General features: G+C 47.0%; 1 protein-coding gene across 1 annotated transcript in view; it reads right to left on the reverse strand.

Annotated features, from left to right (window-relative positions):
- The window catches only part of LOC104165772 (collagen alpha-1(V) chain), a gene marked incomplete at its 5' end in the record, with an annotated part of 119,027 nt that overhangs the window by 32,967 nt on the left and 68,351 nt on the right, over window positions 1-17,709 (reverse strand). The window contains 11 exons of the mRNA XM_009705511.1: window positions 3,320-3,373; window positions 4,617-4,670; window positions 5,287-5,394; window positions 7,064-7,117; window positions 8,243-8,287; window positions 10,447-10,500; window positions 12,074-12,118; window positions 14,456-14,509; window positions 15,720-15,764; window positions 16,387-16,440; window positions 17,065-17,109. Coding sequence (XP_009703813.1) covers window positions 3,320-3,373; window positions 4,617-4,670; window positions 5,287-5,394; window positions 7,064-7,117; window positions 8,243-8,287; window positions 10,447-10,500; window positions 12,074-12,118; window positions 14,456-14,509; window positions 15,720-15,764; window positions 16,387-16,440; window positions 17,065-17,109 — 612 coding nt within the window. The remainder of the gene's footprint in view (window positions 1-3,319; window positions 3,374-4,616; window positions 4,671-5,286; window positions 5,395-7,063; window positions 7,118-8,242; window positions 8,288-10,446; window positions 10,501-12,073; window positions 12,119-14,455; window positions 14,510-15,719; window positions 15,765-16,386; window positions 16,441-17,064; window positions 17,110-17,709) is intronic.

Genomic DNA, 17,709 nt, shown 5'->3' on the forward strand with positions numbered 1-17,709 from the left:
TCCTCCTTGTTCTGCGGCTCCATTTAATAAACCCTGCTGGCATACCTGTTTTTAATTAATAACAAAAATAATTTTAAAGTACTCCAGCTGGTTTTCCTTTAGCTATGGGAGGCTAAATTCAGAGCAGGTGGAGAGGAGTGTGTGCCGCCTCCCTGCAGGTAACCGCCCCCCCCGCCACTCCTCTCCTTCTTCCTCAATTCTATTTTTAAGCAAAATTTTCCCCTGCTTATTGCTATCATTAATCATGCATACAGCACCATGTACTGTTGCGAAGAATTTATATAGCACTGAAAATGTACGCAGACCTATATTTTTCAAACAGGAATGCTGAGGGAAAGGCATCTAAATTCAGATTATTTTCTAGGCACCCAAATAAATGGTTGGATTTCGGTACCTCCACGCACGCCCCAGGCTCTGTCAGACGAGGCGAGCGTGGAGATCTGTTACCCCGTGCTAATGGCAGAGGTCTATTAGCTCTAAAAATAAGACCACTTATTCATGTCTAACTATTGATTTTATGATCAGGTTTTGAAAACATCCAAGCAAGCTCACCCAAACTCGCCTCCAGCTGCAGGCAGCTGGGTGAGAATGGGCATGGCGACGAGCAGCCGCTCGCCGAAGCTATTGTGATATTTAAGAGGTCACCCTTCTCCAAAAACATTAAACATCCTTTTTTTTCTTTTTCCTCATTTTTAGCTTTGCCAGCCCTTTTGTGCAGAAGCTGTGGTTTCAGGTTTGGGGGGCTTTAGCGGCGCTGGCAGGGTCTGGTGGTACTGCTCTTCTGCCTGTGCTTTCCCCTCTTCTTTTATTATTTAAGGACTTGGGAAGACTCCTTGTGTTGCTGAAATAATGAGCTAGAAGGCTTATTTCCATTCCTAGGTGATGACGATTGTAAGAGAAAAGTGTGATTCATATTATTTTGGACACATAAACAAACGTGTGGAATAGCATAATAGTAACGCCATGTAAAAAGAAAAAACAAACAAATGACTTTTGGTTGTTTCAGCTGCAAGCTAGGTTACTCCACAATGCACTGGAGAAGCAAATCTTAGAAATTCTCTTTCTTGACTGTATGTAGACATGCTCATAAAAATAGCAAATTTAGTGGTCTTGGGAGAAAGAAAGGGGGATTTATCAAGTCTAACTCAACGAGGCTTAAATTCAGTTGATGGTCTCCATTTGGTTTGGCGCAGTGTGATCCCAGCTCAGTCTATCGTTCTGTATATAATTGCTTTTCACTTATTTCAAATCGGATACTTGGGAGCAAAAAAAAGGATACCAAAACAGTTACTGAAAATCAGTATTTCTGCTATTCTTAAAAAATTTTCAAGCTGGGCTCCTTTTAGTAACAGAGAGATTCATCCATGAAAATATCTCTCTCACATACAAACACACTGATAAAACAAGTGCAAGCTGCTGGATTGGGTGTAAAATGGCAGAAACGGTTCAATCGCACATTGGAGAGAAAAAAAAAAAATTAAAATTACCATAAAATAAACCAACGTATTTGTTTGATAGAGGCGTGCTAGACCATGCTCCCCCTTTGGGGTCGGGCTGACTCTGCTCCCCACACACAACCCCCCCCTAATTCCTCCCCAAATTCCCATCTCCTTCCCTTACCCCCGAGGTTTTGGGGGTGCCAGCCCCACCGCAGCACGCTCCAGAGCCCGGCCTGGCCCAGGAGAGGTACCAGTGTCCACCAGGCACCTCTCAACTCGTGAGCCAGGACAATAAGAGCTTCTGAACTTGAAATGCAAAAAACCCTTTTCAATTCCTAACCCGAAGAAATGTGTGGCATGCCAGGGGATGTAACTAAGTGTCCTCACTACCTCCTCCTAAGAGCACAAAGCTCCTTTAGAATAAAAGTGACCAAACTGCTGATTTTTGTGTCTTTTCTTGTCTTGTCATTGCTTGGTCCTGAAGTTGGGCCCCTTCCCAGCATGCTTACTCCCTCCTCAACCCCTTTCAGGCTGGACATCACCTAAATTCAACCAGCCTAACCCTTGGGGTTTTTTCCCATCTGATAAACGACCAGCTCCTGGTACCTGCCCTGCTCCCTGAAAGGTTTCCCACCCCAGCAGTCTGGCTCTCCATCCCATCAGAATAAAACTAGCAGATGGAGCAAGAGCGATGCGGATGCTCAGGGATGCAGAGCAGCACATCTCCGCCCTGCTGCAGTGCCAATGCCCTGTTTTATACCACCCAAAAATCCAGCCTAAGGATTTTATTGCTGAGTATTTGATAAGGCGGGTGGTAATTATAGGGCTACAGTGAATTCAAGGCTGTCGTGGCAGCTGCCTTATTCATGGCCTCCTTCCTCCCGCCCAGCCGGAGCGGAGAGGATGCCGCATTTGTAGCTCAGAATGAAATGAAAATTACTCAGTGGAAAAAAAAAAAAAAGGGGGTGGTGGTGGATATAAACCAAATTTCAGTGGCATGATATTAATGCAGTGCAAACTGATCTATATTTTCTGGGCTTCTATCAAACGTGTCTGTTAAAAGTAATTTCTATTTAAATGAGAGTAAAAAGGAAACTAATTCTACTCACTCTTCTGACTCCCCCTTTTTGTCCCTATGACCGGAGCTGGTGCAGAAAATGACTTTATGTTTGTACTCTGAATCCCTTAATTCAAGCATGTCTTCCACAAAATAAAAAAAAATCACCAGTGTATTTAGACAATCCCTACTCGGGAGCAAAGTCTGTGGAGGTGGGGTGAGAGGCAGAGACAAGTCTGGAGGACGGAGCCCTCACATTTTAAGGGTGTTTATGAATTTAGAATAGCTCTGCTTATTAAAAGGAGGAACTTGTAAGAGTGTTTTCAGTTATGCATTTTGAATCTCAAGTTAGGCTAAAGATGGTTCTTGCTGCTTCTGAACAGATTCACCCATCTCTAATAATTACTGTTAATTAAAAAGCTCTTCATGCCCTCAGCAAAGTCTGACAGCGCGGGAAGGATTCAGGTTCAGAGAAATCTCTTAAAATATCTTGAGGGAAAAATTTCCAGTGTTTAATTGGAAAGCTGCTGTCTGCAGAGCCGACTGTGCTATTACTGGCATCCTCCTCTCCCAACAGGCGGCACTGGGAGCCTCTTGTTGGTCCTGCCCTCCCTGCGCCAGGGACCTCATCCCGGGATGCGAGCGGGTGGGATGACCCTCTTTGGGCAACCTCGTCGTGCAAAAGCAACCAGAGCACCAGCCCAGCATTTGCCTGCAATGGAGCATTCCCCAGGTCTTGCCCAAGGACCTTCCTTTGGAGAGAAAAAAAAATAAATAAAAAAATAAAAAAATCAGTAAAGCAGCTAGACAAAGCGGCTCTTACCCGTGTGCCCTTCTCTCCATTGGCTCCTGGAAATCCTGGGAAGCCGATCGAGCCCTTGGGGGAAAAGCAAAAAGAGAGTGAGCAGTTCAAGATGCTGCAAGGGGCAGCTCTGTCCCTCCACGCCAGGCGCCCGCTGGCCTGGAATAACCCCCGGCGAGCGCCCGCTGACGTCTATGGCTCTTGATGAAAAAAAAATTTAAAATCCTTCCTTTAATAAAAACAAAACCAAAGACAGACCCGAAATGACCTCAGAAACTAAATTTCATCCAAAAATAACAACAAAAAAAAAAAGGACCATGCCTCATTAGGAGTCATTGCAAAGGCCCCAGCCCACGGTTGTACCGGGCGCCTGGGGAACAGGCAGGCTTTTGGTTTTTAGTTCCTAAGTCACTATGTTGTGCACATGAAAATTTAACTTCTGGCTTGTTCCTTTCTGATGTGAGTGCCTGGAGAATAGCTGCTGCTGCTTTTAAAATATGAATTAGTCAAAGAAATGCAAAAAAACCCTACCCCAGATATAAAATGCAAATTAAAAAATAAACTGTCAACACCACAACTAGGAAACAATCTTTTGCAGATAATTATGTTTCCAATGTTAACAAGGCTGGTTTTTTTCAAGCAGTGAACATGAATAATAAAATATGATTCCTAAAAAAAAGTTAACAAAAACGTAAGTTCCCAAAGCCTCCAGGACGTGTAAAAACTGGGCTGCAGCCTTAGTCTATGTAGTGGAATTCACAGTTTCAATTTAAAAAGAACATTTGAAAACAGCCCAAATGAAGGTGGGCGTGTAGATAAGATACAAAGGATGTTTGCAAATCTGCAAATGGCAGTTTTATTTTATTTTCAGGGAGACCCTGATTCATTAGCTATTCTCCTTAATTAATTAGTTAACACTAGCACAGATCTTTAAAGATACAAAACATAACACCAGGAGAAGGACTATTATGCCTATTACTAGCATGAAAGCTCACAAGTCAAGCCTGTTTATACCCAGCACCAAAGTGGTCCCGCACCCCCTCCTGTGCCGCAGCCCCTGTCCTACCGCATCTCTTTCCACCGCTTTGCAGGAGACTGAAGCGATGCAGAACCAGTCACTGATTTCCACCAGCTAAGGGCTGGGACCTATTTTTACCCATCTATAAATTTGTCCTGCATGGGTAGGAAGGAGGGACCGCGGGGTGGGAAATGCTACCGGTCCACCTCATCCCATTAGCAGGGGGCTGAGCTCGGTCGGCGTCCGCTGGGCTCCCCAGTACACCCCGCACCTCTCAAGGGCTGAACCCAGCCGAGTTACCTTTGGGCCCTGCCTGCCCGGGTAGCCGGGCAGTCCTGGCACGCCAAGTTTTCCCTGAAATACAAATAAAAGTGTGTTAGCATGGGCAAGAGAGACCTTGCGAGCAGCTTCGGATTCGTCCCAGCAGAAAGGGGAGATGCCAAGTGCAGGGAAGTCAAGAGCAAAGCAGACGTGACATGGGTAGAATAAAGCTGTCAGGGCACTGTGATCATCCTCTGCCCTCCCTGGGGGAAGCCCAGTGGGTTTGATGCAGAGCGAGCACTGTAAATGTATCAGGGACCTAGTTGGGGATGATTATTTTTTGCTATCCTTTATTTTTCACCTGGATGTACCTAGAAATGAGACTAGAGTCCACGATACTTTCAATTTCTCCACTTTTTTCCTCTGGTCTTTATTTCAAGACATTGTACCCAAGTAGATAACCCCAAAGAGACCAGTTCTCATCGTGCTCAAGTCATGCCACTGCAGTAAAACCATCTCCTCTGGTCTTTGTGTTGAAGGACTCAGCCCAGCCTTCACACAAAGCTCCTGCAGCTCCTCTTCCTCCCTCTGCCCTAAAATCGCTCCCCCACACTGGGCACTGTGCCAGCCACCCACCCACCTGAGACACCCACAGAAAAATGAGTTTTACTGTAAAACATCCCTGGGCGATTCCATCCTTGAGCCTCACCTTCTCTCCAGCAGGACCAAGAGGACCAGGATCTCCATTGGGGCCAGAGCGACCTTTGGGACCTTCAGGACCATCCTCGCCCCGGGGGCCAGGAGGCCCAATTTCCCCCTGTTAATCACAAGACAAGGATTAACGAGGCAGGCAGGTCCCAGACCCTGTGTGTGCCAACAGCAATACCCTCATGGCTGCAATCAGATACTCCATGGAGCTGCTACTACAACTCTTGGAGAAAGCTGGTCTTCACCAAGAGGTTCAGATGAGACTGTCATTGAGTAAACTGCAGAGCGTCATCAGAGCACCAAGCTTCCATTCACACAGCCCGGCCATTATCTCCCACAACAGCCGTCTTTTTCTGTGGCCCAATTATCCCACCTCCTCGCAGTGCCTCTCCACCAAAACAGCCTTCGTTAGCTCTGATTGTAACGAACCCTTTTACCCACCTCCCGGTTCCCAAATCGCAGTTTAATGTGCAAGCAAGCCCTGGGAAGTGTTTAATTGAGGGTTGAATCAGGCAACTGGAGGAGAAAGACTGAGCTGCAGCTTTTGTGCTGAAAAATCATTAGGAAATCTGAGAGCAGAGAGGACCGAGCTATTAACGTGAATTGTTGTGACACTGCAGGCTTTGGCACACAAAACAACAGTTGTCATTTTGTCAGGCAGGGTAACAGGAGATGCTTCCACGCTGCGAACACAGGCAGCCTTCTTCTTGCTCACTAGAAGATGGGTGGATGCAGATTTATCTGCGAGGCTCTCGAGTACCCCTTGTCCTTTCATTGTTCATCATAAAACCCAAAGAGCTTGATGGTGGGAACCGGAGTCACCTGCTTTGTTTGAAGGAGCTTATGTCTATCTGCATTTGGCAAGGACAGGAGTCAGCTCCCCGAGATGCCGCCTTCAGTCCTTCTTCCTTGGCAAGAAGCGGGGGCTGGGGAAGTTTTCAAATTGTTTTAACTGTTCAATTACACAATTAAACACCAGGAGAAATGGAGGATTTGATGTCTACTTTTACAAGCCTTCATACAAGGCATTCATTTTTTCTTTCAACATGGGGATGAATGATGGCAGAGCTCTCTTGATCCCTGGGAGGGCTTCAGAGCTTGGGGGGACTCCAAGCCCCAGGCGGTGCATCACTCGGGGAGGGGACGAGGACAGGCCCCTGTCCCCAAGGGCTGGGGGCAGAGGATAGACAGATGTGCTACAAAGCCGCTGCCCGCATCCAAGCGTGATTTGGGGTTTCTGGCGGTCTGTGTGTTCCACTGATTGTAAAAGCTCTTGCGACCAGGTAACGTGCCTTGCTGCTAAAGAAACGAGCCTCATACAACGCTCTCCACCCCTGGCAGTCTTCAAAGAGCTGCTTTGGTTTCTATTAAAGTGTATTCCCGGTAACTTTACACTTCACATTGATGGTATGGAAGTATATTAGGCTCAGCAAATAAAGATGCCTACCAGACCCTAGATGTAATATTACGAGGAAAAAGAGATACTGGAAATAGATATATGATACACCTAGATCTCGCAGTATTCCTAGCAATCAAAGCAGCAAGACAGGGCCCTCTATTATCACTCAGTTTTATTTTACCTTCAAGGTGAGATTAGCAAATTTAGGGATTTACAACTGCTGTGCTTGATGTGAACATGAAATTGCTGTGTCCCTGCCTCGAGATCGGATGTGCCAGAAGGAGCCCACCTTGCTGCTCTCCCTGAGCCGCGTTTGCACGATAACACATGGGCTTGAAAGGCAAAGCACTACAAGGTCACATCGGTCATAGGCTCTTACCCGGTCTCCTTTGATGCCCATGTCACCTTTGAAGCCAGGGAAGCCATCTTCTCCCTAAATAACAGAGAGGGGGAAAAACGGACAAGGTATATAGATGGAAAAAAGAAAAAAGGCTTCTCCTGCCTCACTGTATGGCCTCTACCCAGGGAGGACAAGATTAGGTCCCCGCACTGCCCATCACATTGGCTTCTCTAAGTCTTTGGTGCGCACAAACAGGCACAGAAACCCAGCCAGGCTGCGACCGCTGGGGGCCCCAAGGGATCACGGCAAGTATTCCCTACATCCCATCCTGGCTGCAAGTCCAGATCACAAATCTAGCCCGATGTGAAGAACACCTTGTCAGTACTGGGAACCAACTATTTCCGAAGTACAACTGGTTTTATGTTCATGGAGGATGCTTTACACCGTGCTTCGAGGCAACCTCTAGGACAGTGGCAATATTTCTTTCAGCCAAGAAGGCTTAATTGCAGAGCTCATATCAATAATGTATTTCATCCTACAGCAAATCTTTCATAGGCAATGAAAACATAGTTTCCAGAAAGACTTTTAAAGTTTGGAAGGTCCCTGTCAGGATTCCCTAGCTAAAACTGCCGGCTTGGCTGCCAAATTGCTGGGGGCAGGGACGAAGGAACACGGATATGTTTATGGGACCGGGCAAGATTTTTCTCCATCTGCTCTTCCTCTGGGAGGAACCAACTGCATCTTTGAGCCATGCAGAGATAGACTGTGCGGATTCTCTTATTGACTTGGGTTTCACAAACTGCTCTGATGACCGGTCTGGGCAGCACATCCCTTACGCTGTTATCCAGCTGTAACACACCACAAACCCTTCAGCTCCATTGAATCACTCAAGAGGCAAATTTTGTGGGGAGGAAATCATCCCGACACTGGACTCTGAGCCATCGGTAACAACTGGCCCCAGCAAACCTGAGCATGTCACGGAGGCTCAGTTACTCCCAGGTCCAAGCCAAGATGTGGCAGAACATCACAGCAGGTACCCAGCCCATGCCCACTCCAGAAATAAAGAGGTTACCAGTCCTTCGGGTGCTCACCCCCCCGCTCATCTAAGAGAAACCCCCGTGCAGGAGAAAAACGTCATGGGCAGCATCCTGTGGGATGGGTCTGCAAAAATGCTCAGAAGCTGTAGAAAACCAATCCAAACGTACGGTGTTAACTCACCTTTTCACCTTTGGTGCCTTTCAACCCACGAACACCATCTGCTCCCTTGCAGGAGATAAAACAAGATGTTACAAGGGTATAGGTAAGCTTAAGAGTGAAGAATCATTAATCATGGTGATTTTTGCTTCCTCCAATGTTGGCAACAGTATCTCTGCAAACTGTGATGTTCTGAAATATATTACTAATCAAATATCAGCCACCTACATCTGGCTTTTGGGTCACCAGTGAGTACCTGACAGTCACAAACCTCTGCCAACTTGATTTGGCAGGTAGGGTTGGTGGTCTCTGCCCATTCCCTCCCCAGGAACTACATTTCCAGGGATAAAACTCACTATGAAAAGTTTTTCTGTGCATGTTTTCCAAAAAAACATTTCTGCAAAGTTTCCAGGGATAAACCTCACTATGAAAAGTTTTTCTGCGCATGTTTTCCAAAAAAACATTTCTGCAAATGTCTCACCAGCATGCTGAATTCACTCGCATATTCACAGAAAAATCAGTGCTCGAGCGGTGCTTGGACACTTGGGAAGCGAATCCATTTTCAAAAGCTCTGAGCACACAGCCAGAGATTTCCGTGCTGCTCTGCAGGGGAAAGCTTGGCTCTTTTTTTACCATGGTGCTCACCTCTCTGCATACGCTATTTTTTTAAAAGTACATTTAGACACCAAAAGGTAGCAGCACCCTGTCTAACCCCCCAGAGGTTAAGCTTGGCTCTTTTTTACCATGGTACTCACCTCTCTGCATACTCTGTCTTTTTAAAAGTACATTTAGACACCAAAAGGAGGAAAAAAAAGTGACAAGATTGGTGGGGACATTTGTGACATGGTGCAGAAGCCCTCCAAAGCTTCACCAAGGCATGGTGTTCAGCCCAGAGGTGCTGAGTGTGGTCAGGATCTGCCCCCTGCTATGCCACCAGCCCAAACCTGTTGGACCTCCACACTTCCCATCTAATTCTGCCTCTTGGGATAAAACACCCTCAGGTATCTACACCAGCCGTACCATGCAATCCAACTCTTACAATAAAAAACAGAGGCTTTTTTTTTTTTTGAGGAATAATATTTTTCTTGGCATATTTAAAATTTTTTTTCTTCCCTTTAGCATGTCAAGAAAAAGTATAATTAAAAGTACATCAAAATTTGTGCAGCAGGACAGGGTCCTGGTAAGCAAGGCAAGATCTAAAAGTTATTTATAGCTGCAAACCCAACGAGATGAAATTTTTTCCGAACTGGAGGCTCGTGCAGTTAACAGAACGCTGCTTGTAGGAAGTAAAACCTTGTCTGTACGCACCACGGGTTTGGTGCATGACACACTTTCTCCAGATCACTCTAATGCGGAACAGTTCCACTTTAGTGGTAAGTACAACAGCAAACCATTCCCTAATGGACCACTACATCTCAATCTGCAACCTTGCAAGAAATGAGATGAAAGCTTGCTTTTGCTAAATACATCCTGCTTAAATTTTGAAGGCAGAACAGCAAATGGATTTCTGCTATTGAAAAATACACAAGGGGGTTTAAGAGGGCTTAACTTCACCTGTAGTCAGTCCCCAAGCTGTGTTTGTATCTGCTAGCACAGACCTCGGCAGATTCATTGGACCTTTGGGATGCAGGATGCATCTGCACCTGAACTAATACATCTTGATGGGCATAATAGTCACAGCTGAACAGGAAAAAAAAATACCCACTGCTACCTTATCAGCATGCGAGCGCTGCAGGCAGCAGGAGCGAGGAAAGAGCTGGAATCCAGCCTAGTGAAAAAGCACATTGCTGAGACGCACAAGCTTCGTCTAACAAGGTTTTGGATCAGGAGCATGAAAAGCTTGCTTTGTCTTAGTAATAGGCTATTTTGTTTTATTAACAAGCCTTGTTAAAGTCTTCACATTCTGGCTGAGATTTACTTTGGTTGTAAACTGGAAACGATTGGAATGGGACTGAGCCATACTCACAAAGAATTAAAAGAAATCTCTCCAAAGCGCTGAACGATGCTAGGAGGGGTTATTGGAAAGCAGGGGACTTGTAATCCTCATGGCCTGAGAGAAGACCCTGGACCAAGGCTCGCTCAAGAGGTAAATACAGTTGGTCACTGAGGTGGCCCTAAGTGCCCTGGTGGGGCATCTATGCCCACCGGCAGTGTCCATCTCCAGCACAAGCTGGAGAACTGGAGTTGAACAAGCAATGTCATGGATGCTGTTTCTGCATCCTCCTTACCTTGACTCCACGTGGTCCTGGGTAACCGATGGGGCCCTGAGGACCTGGTGGACCCTGGGATGAAAAAAACGCAAACAAGAAAAACACATCAAAAATCTACACAAAGGTGCATCAGTAAAGAATGAGGAAAACAAATATCCCAGCCATGTGGCTGCTTCAGACTCTGTGGAAAAGGCCGCGGCCACCCGAAAATCGCTCAAAATAGCACAGAGAGCTACAGGAACATCACCTCGAGCAGGTGCACTGGGCTGAGCCAACGGCAAAGATCCATGTGACAGGAATGAGAAGAGTCAGGATAGCAACAACTTGTTAGAAAGGGGATTTATACATCAGGTTGATGATCTGAGTTTAGGATTAAAGAAAAGAACAAATTCTGAGAGAGGAAGAACACGATCTGCTGTCTACCCTTTTCTAAACCATCCTGGTTTTGCAGTAACGCAGCAGAGCTTGTGACGATGATGATCCCAGAGAGGAGTTATTGCTTGAGACACAAGCTTCGGGGTGATGGCCTTTGGCCTCAGTTATGTGGAAGAGGAGACGGTCACAAAGCTCCTTTCTGACACTGAAAGCTGCAAATCCCCAGGGACACCACGAGCTGTGCTAGACACGGTGCCCAATACGCACCCTGCAAAAATTCTCCTTCCCACCCTAGCTGTCACACTGTCTTATACCTGCAAATAAATCACGTTCTTTATCAAACCCAGTTGGCTTTTATTTTGCTCAATTCCCCAACTAAACGAATACCCTTCCACTTCTCCCAGCCTGAGACGGGGCTTTTTTTCCAGCCTAAGAGCCAGACAGAGCCAACAGGTCCAGCAGCATCCCAGAACTCATGCGAATGTTGGCTGGAGGAGACCTGCACCACAAGTGCCACTCCAAGATCACCTCCCTGATGATCGCTAAACATCTCCCAGCACGGGGAGTGCCGGCACAACCGCTTCTTGGCTTCTCATATTCAGCAGAGACCAATGTTTGAATTTCTGACCTTGCGTGACGCTGGCCAGACAAACTGCCGTGGCTGTGGGTTGGGCTCTGCGCAGCACCCAAGCAAGGCTCGAGGGGACGTCCATCAAACTGGGCTGTGCTCTAATCAAAGACTTTTGACAAATGTATGTTTTTCAACTGAATGGGACACAGCGGGAACGCAGATGGTAAATCTCCTGGACAGACGGACAACTGTATAATTCAAGGACTCTAGCCTCCAGCAATATTCTCAAATATATTGTTAAAGAGGGACTTTAAGGGGGAGAGGAAGAAAAAGAAAGGCCAGGAAATAAAAAGAGTTATTTTCTGCATTTCCTGTGCCATGAAGGATATTTATTTATGTCTGATTAAGAGAAGGCTTCTCTCCACAGTTTCAGTTTTCACGTCCTCTGGGCTACGGAGCACTGCTTGCCAGGAAAACTGGGAGGAGTTGAGAAAAGACCAGCCCAAGCACCAGAAGAGACTTCCAAGCAGATGAAAGTTGGGCTTAGCTTTCAAATTTCAACAGGGTTTGCTTCTTGCCACCTCCACTGTCCCACATCCCCTGGTTGCCCGGCCATCCCCAGAGCCCCGTGGAGATCTGCCTCCATCCAGCTACCACGACCTTCCCCTCAGCAGTGATGAGGGTCTTGTTGACACCTACCTGACTCCCCTTCTCTCCAGGAGGACCTTCCTTGCCAGGATGACCCTATTAACAAGAGACAAAGAGAAGAGGAAAATGGGTTTAGTGCACGTCTAATGCTTCAGAAGCCAACAAGCTCGCTCAGGCAGCTCTGATTTATTTGTAAGAGAACAATTGCTCCCCAGGAAGCTCCTACTGACAAAAGTCGCCCCCCTGAAGCCCACTTCCAAGAGTAAGCTGTCCCTAAAAGGAAGAGAGCAGCATTTGAGTCCTTGGTGGTATTCTACCTGGTTATTTATACTTTTACTCTTCATCACTTTTCAGCAGAGAAGCACAAACCGTTTTGCAATATTCTTCACATACTAGAACACCTCAGTGAGTTCAGTTCAGCAGCAAGCAGCATGTACATTTTGCAGATAGAAAAACAGATAAAATTAACTCCGTGTGTTAGCAAACTTGTGAAGGTCACAAGATGCCCAGACTGGTCAGAGCCCCTCATTAATTTCCTAATTCCTAGAGTCCATTACAAGATCTCATGACAAATGCTCAGCTAACCTGCATCCCCGCTAGACGGCGGCTGGCTGGATGCTGGCCAGCATTCCTCTTGGGATTTGATGCTGAATAACTCAACATCCAAGAGTTTCCAACACATTCTCATTCATAGCCTTTAGCAGCCTTTTGCTGGGGTTGCAGTCAGTAGAAAACAAAAGTGTGAACTGCCTCCGATATGGCTTGGAGGATTAGTGAGAAACGGGGGAAATCCATGAAAGTAATTTTTAGTGTTGGTTTCCCTACTGTCGGAACCAAAACGGAGTCAGGGTGGAAGATGACTCTTTGGTTGGCAAAGCAATAAGCCCCCACAAAGGCACTCACTGCACACCTAGGGATCTTTTATTTTATAAAGATGATGAAAGCACATCCAGCTGCTTTAAAGCCACTAAGACCTTCTGCACTCAGTGGTTTCTTTACTTATGAACTCTCCTCTAAATACACAAGTGACTTTCTACCAATATAACAAGGAAAACCGTAGGAGTATTTTCCATTATCAGTCTTCAGAACGGGAACATCAGACAAGCTCGATTTCATAAAACAAGCTGGTTTAATAAAGAAACAAAATGACAGCTGTCATTTTTACATCAACAAAATGTAGGAGAAAATACAATCTGAATTTGTCCTGAGAGTTTAAATGGCACCAAGAGCATCAGCACACAAAGGGGGCCACATAACCGTGCTTGTCTTCAGCTCCTGATATCTCTCTGCACCCCAGGGAAGGCAAAATGGAAGTGCAGCAAGATTTCAAAAGCCTTTGTCCACTCTGAATTAAATCATCACCATTTTCAAAATGCCCATCTCCATCACTGCTAATAAGATCAAAAATTGATGAGCAATTCGGTTGGCTTTCGCAGCAAGATGCTTCAGGCCCTCAGGGATTTTCAGGTATCTTCCAAGACCTATTTCTATAAAGAGAACACGGGCGGGTTTTTGTCCTCGGAAAGAGCAACCCATATGCTTACAAACCTACAAACTGCCTGCACACTACACGGCTACCTGTGGCAAAGGAGCTGTCTCCATGCACACCCACCCTTGCTCAGCTTGCAGCTCTTACACAGCCTTCAGTCTGCATAAAAATAGACCTGGCATCTTCTCCAGCTGAACTTCCCTGGAGGCTGCTGCAGGAATTTCACATCAAAAGCTACAGCTTTAGAGATGTTCTGGGCTTTGCTTTAGCTGCTCTGTTGACTCAGCTAACAATTGTACGAATGTTCGAAATGCCCTCCGTAGGAATGATAATCCCAGGCTGGGAAATGTAATTTTTTTTGCCATGCTCCGCATTTGCATTAGTGGAATGTAACTATTTTACATTTGTCATTCTTAAAACCAGGTGCCTCCGAGATGTGTAAAAAATGAGATCAGGTTTAAAGGTCAGAGATTTTTAAGACCAATTTCTAGAGCAAGGACCAAATGATGTTTAAAGTAGGATTAGGAGGAGGCTGCAAGAGTACAAGATTGGCGTGCAATTTCAACCTGTTCTTATCAGTGTTCTGCAGCGGTGCCCAGCGGCCCTGAGTGAGATGAGGACCACCCCGTGCTAGTGCTGCGGTACACAAACACACACACGCAGGAGACCGTCCCCACCTCGGTGAGCTGCCAACCTACGTAAAACAGAGAGGAGAAACAGGAGGAGGGGAAACAGAGGCCCAAATTGATGGTGAGAAGTACCTAGTGCTGTGCTGCGAGGCTGAGCAAAGCTTGGAGCAGGGACAGGGCTTCTCAAATTCAAACCCTTCAACCCAGCCGGGCTCACATGCCTCACCAGCCCACGGCGCACCCCAAGGCAGATGGGTGCAGGATCAGACCCCACAGCCCTGGTGCCAAGCAGAGACCCAGGAGAGGATGACTTACCGGAGGACCATCGGCACCAGGCATGCCAGGAAGACCGGGTTTGCCCAGCGGCCCCTAAAAATAAACAGAAAATCAACAGCTGCAATGGTCAGAGTCTCCAGAGCATCCGAGGACAGGGCTTTTCAGACACATTTCTTGCTTTTCCTAGCTGTGACAGGCTGCAGAGTGGCAAGTCTGTTGGAAAAGCTGCCATGACTTGTAGGGATTCTGCTTATTTCTGTGGGCAGAGTTGTTCCAGCATCCTGGGATACTGCAGTGTCAGTGCCGGCACCTCGCACATACGGACACGATACAGCAATGAGAGCTTGACAGGAGATGCCGGGGCACGAGACATCAAGCTGCTGTCCTGCCGAAAGGGCATGATGCTGCACATGTGTATAAGGACAAGTCGGAGGACATCAAACTACGGGGCTTACTGGACCGAGAAATGTCCATTCTTTGGTGACAAACGGCAAGGCGATTAACTGGCAAAGGAAGAGTGGAGCTGCCCCAATTGACTGTGCTTGCTGCTCCAACACCATTCAATGATCACCTTGTTAATTAAGCGACCCCCGGATTTCTCACACGACGGAGGAGTGCCGCTGCAGTTGTGAGAGTGTGACTCGGCACTCAGAGCCCTTTATCTGGCAGAACTTTAACATGTTCGTTTGCAGGAAAATTATCGATAATTGGAGTCCACCCCACACTGCCGACACAAGCAGGGGATTCTCCGGGGACACACGCCAGGACATCCCTACTCAATGGGGGCTCAGCAAGCACTCGGAGAGTTACTGCTCCGTAGGCAAAGCTGTTCCCCTTGTTTAAATCCCGGTGGTCCCAGGGCTGCCTGGGGGGAACCGAGGCCAGCACCTACCCCACGTCCACAGCAGTGGAAAATCGGAGCGAGCTGGTGCAGGCGGGCAAGGGGCAGAGGGAAGGGATCTCAGCTGAGCGAGCCACATCCACAGGCTCTTCCCATTACCATCCCACTCAGACTTCCAGGCATTTAGCCCACAGAAAAAGACAATTTTCAGTCCTCTCCTAATGTTTTACCACAGGCTGCCTTCAAAATGTTTCTCTTAAGAGGGGAAATGAATGCAAATATTATGAACTAGAGGTAAACTGTGCTTTCTTGTCTCTCTTCTGTCTGGAATGAGAGGCATTAGACTTTCATAGACACGGCTGCAAACAGATGTTGCATATGGGGCAAAGAGGCAGTCGAAGTAGCAAATGCATATTAATGGCAACAGTTGTCTTAAGTCAGAGCTGCAGTGTTTAAACGTACTTTCTCTCCTGGGGGACCGATTGCGCCTTGTGGACCTGGAAGACCCTGTGAAAAGAAAAAAACTAGGGTCATTAAGGAACAAGTTATTCCTTCCAAATGCATTTTGGCAGTGCCTCAGCTAAGCATCATTCTAGTGCCTGCAACGGCTGGGGATTTCCCCAGCTCCATTCATTCTCAAAATGTCCTGCGAGAGACGATAAAATTTCGTTTTTGCATTACATGCCTCCGCTGAAGAGCCGCACTGCTCCGCCATGTGCAGCCAGGCTCATCCCCAGGATGGAAACAGAGATGCTCTGAGGAGCGAGACTTGCCGAGAGCCGTGAAGAAGGCTGACAGCAAGGCTTGGACATCTGTATTACCCATCTGGCTCCAGAGCAGCTGGACCGTGGGATGGTAAAAATCAGACATGAGCCACAAGATGTGGCTCAGCCAAAGAGACTGCTTGGACCTGCGTTTGGCTTTGCATCACGGCAGCAAAAGCCAGGTGAGAACTGGGGGGGATCTGAAACTGAGAGCATTTTCAGAAAGATTTTGGGCCAGTGATGTATTGTCAAGCCAATTCCCAGCAAATCCCCTCATTGCTGATCCCGTCTCTGGTGGAGGAGCAAAGCTTGTTCAAAGTTATCATTCCTTTTTCCTACCCATGGAAAAGGAGTTTTCCTCTTACCTGAGCACCTGGGTTACCCTGTTGTCCTGGGGGACCTGGCTCACCTTGAGGACCCTGCGAGGAGACAAGAGCAGAGCTGAAGGCAGGAAAGGCGAGAGCGGAGCCGGTGCTTCCTCGGGCATCCCGCACAGCCCTGTGCCCTCCTGCAGCATCTCGACACCCTCTCTAACCTGTTGTCGGTAACCGAGAGCTCCTGGGAAAGGGAAACAGCTTCTCTCCATGGTGGGATAGGGAGGGGTGAAGTTATTTCAGGGCACACTCACTTCTCTGCATGGCCACGCAGCCCAAATGAGCTGAGCAGGGCTTTAACGCTACCTGGCTTTGCATCGGCTCTTCTGCAGGGAGTCCATTTCATCCGATTAGCAGAAAGTATGCAGCACACAAAGATTTCCCCTCCCCCTCAGTTAAATGACTATATTTTGATATTCATTAGAACAACACACATCCCGATGAAAATGTTTGATCTTTCATGGGGAAATAATGTGTAATTCCATCAGAAATTATAATAAATTAATATCCATTCGCTGTAGGAAGGTACTCTCAGTGGTTTTCACAGGCTCTGATAGGAATCTAGACCAGGCTAAAAAGCAATTAGCAAATCTAATTTAATAGAGTGCATTTTACATTTCTCTCTATATAATATCAGAACTGCCCGTAAAACTTGCAGTGAAAACTTACCACATTCCCCTTGGGACCTGTTTGTCCATCCATACCAGCCACACCCTGAGAAAGGATTTAAAAAACAGCACTAAGAAAATACCTCATTATTTTGCACCACAAACGCAGAGAAATTGCTATAAGAATAACAAAACACCAGGAGGTCCTTTGGACCGTGTGGAAAAGGAACAATTTTCTAAAGGTGTTTGGTAAGGCAGCCAATTCCACGAATCCAGTTTACACTTTAAAAAGTCATTTCAGCGTTTTCCCCACTGGTTTAACCTGCCTGTGAGGCAGAATCAGTGCCAGGTCGAGCAAATCGTGGCTAGGTACTGCAGCCAGATTGCCTCCGACAGCGAGCAGGCGTGGAGTAGCAAATGAGAAGGAAAAACTGGACGCAAATGCATCGTTCAACAAGGCAGCGGGTGAAGGCAACGGGTCTGTGCTGTCTTGTGCCAAACCAAAAGGTAACCAGGGTCAAACATTCCCTGAGCACCTTCATTACGAGGGTAACATGGTACATGGTCAACTGGAGATGTCCCACTGGGGGTTCCCCTCCCACCATTTTGCTCTGGGGCAGGGCAAGGTACTTGGGTGCAATGGCATGCTCGTGGGAGATGAGAGAGTTTTGGAGCAGATCCTGAACTCTCATTAACTTTCAGCAGG

The sequence above is a fragment of the Cariama cristata genome, unplaced genomic scaffold (assembly GCF_000690535.1).
Source record: "Cariama cristata isolate BGI_N322 unplaced genomic scaffold, ASM69053v1 scaffold718, whole genome shotgun sequence".
Classification (NCBI taxonomy): Eukaryota; Metazoa; Chordata; class Aves; order Cariamiformes; family Cariamidae; genus Cariama; species Cariama cristata.